General features: G+C 43.7%; 1 protein-coding gene across 2 annotated transcripts in view; it reads right to left on the bottom strand.

The window, feature by feature from the left end:
- Positions 1-4,320: 4,320 nt before the first annotated feature.
- Positions 4,321-7,713, bottom strand: part of LIN52 (lin-52 DREAM MuvB core complex component) — a 73,997-nt gene continuing 70,604 nt past the window's right edge. For both annotated transcript variants that reach the window (XM_016138904.2, XM_016138914.2), the window contains exon 6: positions 4,321-6,335. In XM_016138904.2, coding sequence (XP_015994390.2) covers positions 6,280-6,335 — 56 coding nt within the window. In that variant the 3' untranslated portion in view covers positions 4,321-6,279. The remainder of the gene's footprint in view (positions 6,336-7,713) is intronic.

Below are 7,713 nucleotides of genomic sequence, written 5' to 3'. Positions count from 1 at the left end.
GCCAGGCTCGGAATCAGCTCAGAAATCTGCCAGTGCCACAAAGAACGCCTTTCTCTCCCTTGCTTATTAGCAACAAATGGTCTTCAGTGCCATTGACAGTGGATTTTGCTGAGTGTCCATGTTGGCAAGGGCTGCCTCAGAGGGTGGAGGGACAGAGGTGGGGGGGGGGGGCGGTGTTCAGTAAACTGTCAGCTCTCCTGAAGGGTTAGAGAAATGAGTGCTCTGTTTAACCGACTATTCAAGGCAACCAGAAGTTATCATACATTCCCTGTAAGGATTATCAATTTTTAACAAGTGTGAGTATAATAAAAAATACTACATTGCATTCAATTTTAAAGATATATACATCAAGTAGTTATATAATGGGTAAGATATGTTATGTACTGTTCTAGACATTTGCAAGTACTAATTTAATCTCTACAGCTACCCTAGAAGATAGGTGCTATTATTGGACTCACTCCATAGATGAGTAAACTAAGGCACAGAGGGATTAAGCAACTTACCCAAAGTCGCATAGCTAGTAAATGGCAGAAACAAGATTTGGACCCAGGCAGCCTGACATCAGGGTCTATGTCCTTATCCATAAATCAGCTGCCTCTTTAAAGCAGAAGATGTCCCGAGGACACTGGGGCTCAGACAGAAGTGACTTGCATGAACCTATCCCTGCCTCTCTCTCAAAATCCAAGCTCTTACTATACCTTAGACTAGGAACAACGGCTATGGACACTAAGGATCATGCATGGTTCATTCATCTTTTCAACAAATTCTTATTAAGCACCTATTGTGTGCCAGGTACCGTTCTAAGTTCTGTTTATAATTAATAATAATAATAATGATAATGATAAGCTGTAGGAAACTGAATAAATTTGGATCAATTCTTTGACATCTCCCAAAAGCTATTTAAAAAGTTGTATCTTATCATTACCTCTCCGTGTCTCGGATACACCTCAGGAAGATGAAGAAACAACAAAGCAACTGATTACTTGAGTTATCTGGCTCCTAGGATTCTAGATAATTGAGTGTTTTCTGGAATTGAAGGTGACTTTCAGAAGCATCAAGTGTAGATTAAAACAGAAAGCAGAGGACAGGATAAAGAAGAAAACATGTGAGTCTAACTTGGCCTGAGCTTGAGTTTAATTGAGATTCCAGCTGCCACTCTCCCCTGCATTCCTTTGTCCCTGGCTATGACCAAGTTCATGGCTGTATCACCCCCCAGTAATCCCTGTAATGGGCTGCAATCCTGGGGGAGCTATTTCTATTTACTAATGGTCAACCTCTGAATCACATGGAGCGTGGCCAGTTGTGGCTTCTTGCTCTGGCCCACGTTTGTATTTTAACAAACAGGGATCTTCCAGAAGAGAGAACCAGGATAGTAGGCAGGTGCTGGGGAAAAGAGAGAGACACAAAGGTGCTGGGTGCTGGAAGTGAGGGCCCCTTCCAGGTCATGAGCTCCTTGAGAGTAGAATTTATGTGTGTGCCGTCCTTGAGACTGCAACTACAGTTACATAGGGCTTTGGTGTAGTTACCAAATGGTGCTAGTTACAGGTGCCCACGATGCCACCATTGTGGACAGGTAGAAGGGATGAAGAGACCAAAAGGGAACAACGGGCAGAAGGTAGGGAATGCATAGGGTGAGGCAAGTAGCAGAGAGTGGGATGCTTCCTGAGGGTCAGGAATTCTCAGCGCTGCAGACCCCAGCTCAGGAGCTGAGCCCAGAGCAATTCTCTAGAGCCAACAGCCTCTTTCCTCACTTCCCACAGCCACAGTGTCTGCTACTTAAAAGTTGGGGAAACTTCGCAGCAGCTGCTTGTTTAGAGACCCTGTCCCCTTGCTGTGCCCCACCCCTCCCAATCTATCCTCTGGTTAGAGTTGTATGAAGCGGAAGACAATTTGGGGCTTATTAGTGTCCCAGGGAGACATGTAACTTGTGTTGCCGGGACCCAAACAGCAAGAGTCTTAGCAGCAAACTCCAGCCGAGAAAAGACTGAGGAATTGTCTCACCTAATTACAGGGAATGGCCCTCTTTGTGTTTGTGATTCGGTACGGTTGTCTGATCGCTTTTGATCGCTTTTCTCCATTTGCTGGCTCAGGCCATGCTGGAATTGTGCTAATTAGAAGAGAAATGGACGGAGTGATCCTGTCAGCCCTGGTTACTGGTGGGGACAAAGCAGAATATTATTCTGAGGCAGTGTTTTGTAGGGCACTTCTTCCAGCTCTCATTAGGAGGAAGGGGCCCACAGGAGGGGAAGGTTCCGAAGGCCTGGCCTGGCTAATGGAGCATAGGGGTGTTCATGTGCTAATTAACAGGCTCTGCCAGCACTCGCGACAACCAGGAGCCTCACGGTTGCACCTGGTGCCACCTAAAACCCCCCAAACCCCCTGCTCATGAAGAAACAGTGCTGGGCAAAGGGTGGGAAGGCCAGTGGCCTCTTTAGGCATAGTCAGGGACACATCCCCAATGTGCCCCAAAACCTAAACAGACAGGAAAAGTCAGTTATGGTCAGAACTTAGGAACTCGCAGAGACCACTGTTTGCCCCCTCTCTGGGGGGGGGGGGGGGGGGGGGTGGGGGTTTTAAGGCCTGCTGGTAAAGTAAAGCCCATGTAAGGGTTAGGTAGGTCTCGCAGCTCTCAAAGGATGATGAAAACAGAAACTGGAGAACATAACCAAAGGCTTGGAGATGGCGTTTGTGCAGAAGTTGAGAGCTGGTAAGAAACCATGTTATCTGACTGCTGGGACCATCCACCATGACCCATCTGCCCATCTCCTCCTTTCCTGTTGACCTTCTTGTGATGCCTTAATCCTGGAGGAAACAGAAAGGACCAGAGCATCCCATCAGAAATGATCCAGGCTTTTACAAAGCTCCTGTGGAAGTCTGAACACCCTTAGGAAGCCACAGTGGCAGTGGAATGACTTTCACCAGCTTCGTTTTCCTTGTCTAGAAGACAGGAGAGCTACAATAAGCTATAACTGGAGAACCAATAACAAGGAGCAGTTAACAAGTGTCCATTAAAGAGTATGATACGTGGGTAACAAAAAAGTAAAGAAAAATTAATGATGGCACTGTGATATCAGTGCAATTGATACCCCGTGAACTTTTAGTGCTTAAACAATGGAAGGAAAGCCGAAAAATTAGCAGAGGCCTAAAACTGAGGGACTGAAGTGAGCAAGAAGTAATGAGACTGTTGGTGAGAGACGATCTTGAGGAAGAACTTGAAAATGTGCCTCCAAGCACCGGTGCTCTGCTTCTCAGGTCAGTGCAGCCGACGGATGCGTTACATGGATGGTATTCAGAATGGCAAATGGAAAGGGAAGACAAACCTGTGGGCGAATAATAATTATTTATGGGAAAAGTAGCCTCTAAAGATTTAGAACAGAATATCCACATACTGTCCCCTTTTAGTCAGGCAGCCAGCCAGCCACGCTTTGCTTTGCTAGATCACAGAAACCTACTGTCCGCTCGAGTGTTTTCTTGGAAATCAGGGATGAGCCCATGATGCTTAGCAATTTGCTTTCCTTAAAATGGAACTTTTTTCCTAAAAAGGCATTGACAGTTTTGTCAATGGGTGACAGTAGTAGTACCAACCTATACTTCCTCTTCTCTAGTTCTTGAACAGAGTCGAAAAGGAACTCGTAAGAGTTTTGGAAGGTGGCAGACCCATATTTCTTTTCAATCCATTATGTTTAACTGGAAGTCTGCAAGTAGATAGGTTTTGAGCCCCCAGTTTGAAGAAGACGCTAAAAAAGAACTAGCTGTATAAGAGATAGCCATAACCTTGAGGAGCTTATAATTTAATAGGGTGATAAGATCAAGACTCGGATCACTTCAGTATAAGGTGGAGTGTGGTAAGGAGGCTGTACGTAAAGGCTATAGGAATGTAGGGAGCAGGATTATTTCCAGCTCATCAGGGCTTTATAGAAAGGGTAAGTTTGATATGTGTAAAAGCGATGTGAGACTCTCTAGGAACTCAAAAGCATGCTCAAAGGCACTCAAATGAGGAACTGCGGGGTCGATTAGGTTGCATGTAGAGAGTTTAGATGCCAGCATAAGACACCCAGACTTGAGCAGTACACACGGAAAGGTATTAAAGTTTTTAAATGCGATATTAGGGAATTGAGTAGTGATGAGCTGGATGGCAGACAGGATGGCCTGAGAGCTGGGAGATCACGTAGTAGATGACCAGAACGCCCACACCACCCACACCACTGTGATACAGAGGGGAAGACAGTGGATTATTTGTTATTATTTGTCAAGTTGTCTTCCTGATGAGGTCTATGCTTTAAACATGCAACTTAGCACTTTGAGGAAAAAAACTCACTCTCCTGTAAAAGGGACATATTTATTATGATGACACAGAAACCATCACATACAAAGTACAATCCTCTAACACTCTGAAATACATACATGCACACGTTGTACATAAATTTATATTATCAATATAAAAACACATTATTAACATTTCTGAGACGACAAATATAAAACCAATAAATATTGCAATTCTAAAACATCTACTTACATTAAGTGCTGGTGAAGAAGATGACAGTAAATGCAAGAGGCCAAAACAGACCAAAATCCAACTACATTGCTTCAGGTTACAGACCTGAGCTGGTTTTGGGGAGGTATCCCAATAGCCTCCATATATTTCTCAATTTCCCCTTTTGAGTCATCAACTCTCAAAAACAGAGCAAAGGAAGAATTTGATATTATGGCACTATTTTTGTGCACACACACACACACTCTTCAACCATATTTAAGATAATGGAATGTCGATAATAAACTTATCCTTAAAATCAAAGCCTCTATAGCCTAACCTTCTATATAACATCCAAGTAGAACATTTTCCTCCTCAAATTCATTCTTTGTGTCTTATGTTCAATTTCTTCCCTCTTGTCAATAAGTAAAATTGCATGGGTGGTCAAATGGCACAGATGAGGGAAAAATCCAACATTACCTCTAGCATGGTCAACAAGGCACAAGTGTCAGAAAATGGTTAATGGACCAGTTCCTAAATGCAGGAGTGCTGCACCCTAGCACAGACGCTCAGGACCAAAAAACTGACCACAACTTTCCTTGTGTCCAAACACCATCTGCCTGCTGCTACATGGATGTTCTTTTCCTAAAGTTTAGGAAAGCCCGTGTGCCCTCCAAAACATCAGAGTCTGGGGACTAGCTTATAAGACAAAATATGGAAAACAAGTGTAATCAATACTACCCACAGGCTAGATTTTCAGGTTTTAACACAGAGACAGATAATTGGCAAAGAGCTCCATAAAAGTTATATTTATGTCAGGAAATTCTCTTTCCCTTTCATGTGTGTGTTTCTGTCATATGGGTGAAATACCTGATATGTGCTGTGAGAGGGGACAAGGGGGGCCAAACATTGCCACCATTCCATAGCACATTCTTTTAAGGTCAATCAGAGTTTCTAGTTTTTAATCAAACGGGAACTCACGCAATCAATCATCTTTTCCTATCTTTCAGGCCATACTAACATTCTCACTTAAATCTGTAACAGATTAGCTAGAATTTAAAAGTCCTTTCTGTCACCTTAAATTGGTCTCAAGGTCTAGAAACCAGTGCGACCTGGGCCATTCACTATAGAAGCTAATCCCAGGAGGGACTTGACACACAGGGACCGTCTTCCCTGGAGTCAGAACAGATGGTAGGGGCAGGGAGGTTGGAACGGAGGGCACGGGCGTATGAGACTATCATGAGACGTGTAGAATTTTAAAAGCAGGTAAACATTTCTAGGAGATTCTGGTTTCTCCAGCCAGGGATTCTTGGAACCTGGTATACATTGGAGAGTTCAGAGGTTAAGCTGCATGGTGCAGGGTCTGATCCAGAATCTAATTGGTCTCTGGTCTCCTCACATCATAAATACTTCCTAAGAGATCAAGTACAACTAAAAATAACCCATCCAATCACCATCACAATGAACTATGCCATTACTGAATCAAACCACCTTAAGATCCTGAGTCACTTCTGGAAATGAGAAAGCAGGTCTTTGACCTTTAAGAATGATATCCCCTCTGGGGTTACCAACATCCGCGGCAGAGACAGCCAAAGTCCGGAAGCTGATTGAATAATTGCACTGATCCTTGAGTAGAACAGATTCTTCTCTTGCTGCCAAATGTCCTTAGAGGCGCAGAGTGCCAGGAGCAGGGGAGAGGGCCAGTCCTGGAGGTGCACCCTCCAGCCTCTTGCCAGGAAGCGGTGAGGTGCACTGGGAGAGGAGCATGGTTCCAGCACCCAGGACATCCTGTTCATGGGCTGCTGCTGCTACTTCTTGGGCTTCTCTAGAATATTGAGAAATTTCCCCCGTGTCATCTCTCTGGCTGGAATCATAAAGCAAATGAAAGATCAATGAAGACCTAAGATCTGAAAAAGGCATCATAGGAAGATTTAATTTAAAGATAAAGTAATTAAATTGTATGGAGTTGTGACCGTAACAGATTCAATCACCACTAACCTCCAATAAAGGGGAAAAACAAAACTGTACAAAGCTGTTTTGAGGTTGGTAATTGTGACAAGGTGCACACAGGTGAACTAGGGAAGCCTTTATCATCCACTCTTAAGAAAATCACCAGGGGAACCCCCGCCCCCACCCTCTCTCTCTCAAGAACGCAACCTAATACTCGCATTCACTATTGCCGGGGGTTTGCTCTTGGAGGCTGAAAACCAAGCAAGATTATAGTTTTTTTCTGGGTTGCTGGTCTCTGGACATTATAATCTCAGGTAAAAAATTAGAGCTCATTTACCCCATCCCTCAGCAGCAGTATTCCCTGAATACTCAAATTTAACAGGGTTTATATTCCCTCAGTGCGGTTCATCTATAGATGGAGTAATAAAGTAAGGTTTATAGAGCTTTGGTTTTCTCTCTCTTGGCATTGTCAGTCCTTAGATAGTTAATATAACCAGGCAAGGTTTATGTGTCTTTCTCCGACGTTCAGCACCATCAATCTTTGAATGCTGTAGTTACAAGAGGGTTTACACAGCTACTTTCCTACACATGAGGCTCTGAAATGAAAGTAAAACATTTCTCAATTACAAAAAGCCTCTCATTTTAGCTTTGTCAAGCAAATCCTCAAAAATCATATGTAGCCTAATATACCCTTCATCCTCATCCCCACAAGATCATCTTTTCAGATCTCTCAAATGGATTTAACAGTGCTGAAAGTTTCCCATGGCTTGCCCTGGAGGCCAGAAGTCTTCTAGACCCATGCAATGGACCCACAGCAGGCTATGCCCCAAGAACATGTCTTCGTCTTGGCCAAAGAAGTGAGATGTCTCCTGCAGGGATGAAAAGGAATTTGGCCCTGGCCACCTTGCTGCCCTTCCTTAGTCCAGAGCAAATGGACTATAATTCTTATAGTTCCTGACTTATCTGTACAACAAAGAAATAAAACAATATGAATGCTGCAACCACAGGAAGGCTTTTGGTAACTGTACTCTAAATACATCCCTCATCTTTTACAAGTTCTGAGGTCTAACAAAGGGAAAGAAAACCTCATTAACTAGAAATGGAAGCCCCGGTGTTGGCTCTTGCCTCATGTGACCACAATCTCACCCTGGCCCAAATCAAACGGACGGTTCCTTGCCTGGTGGATTTATGCCAATCCCTATACATACAAAGTTCCTTTAAGACTTGCAATTACTTGTGTATATATTTGTCTTCCTCTGCTGTAGGGTAAAAATAGAGGGCAGAAACTGTGT

The sequence above is a fragment of the Rousettus aegyptiacus genome, unplaced genomic scaffold, assembly GCF_014176215.1.
Source record: "Rousettus aegyptiacus isolate mRouAeg1 unplaced genomic scaffold, mRouAeg1.p scaffold_m13_p_3, whole genome shotgun sequence".
NCBI lineage: Eukaryota > Metazoa > Chordata > Mammalia > Chiroptera > Pteropodidae > Rousettus > Rousettus aegyptiacus.
This window is presented reverse-complemented; position numbering and strand designations above follow the sequence as displayed.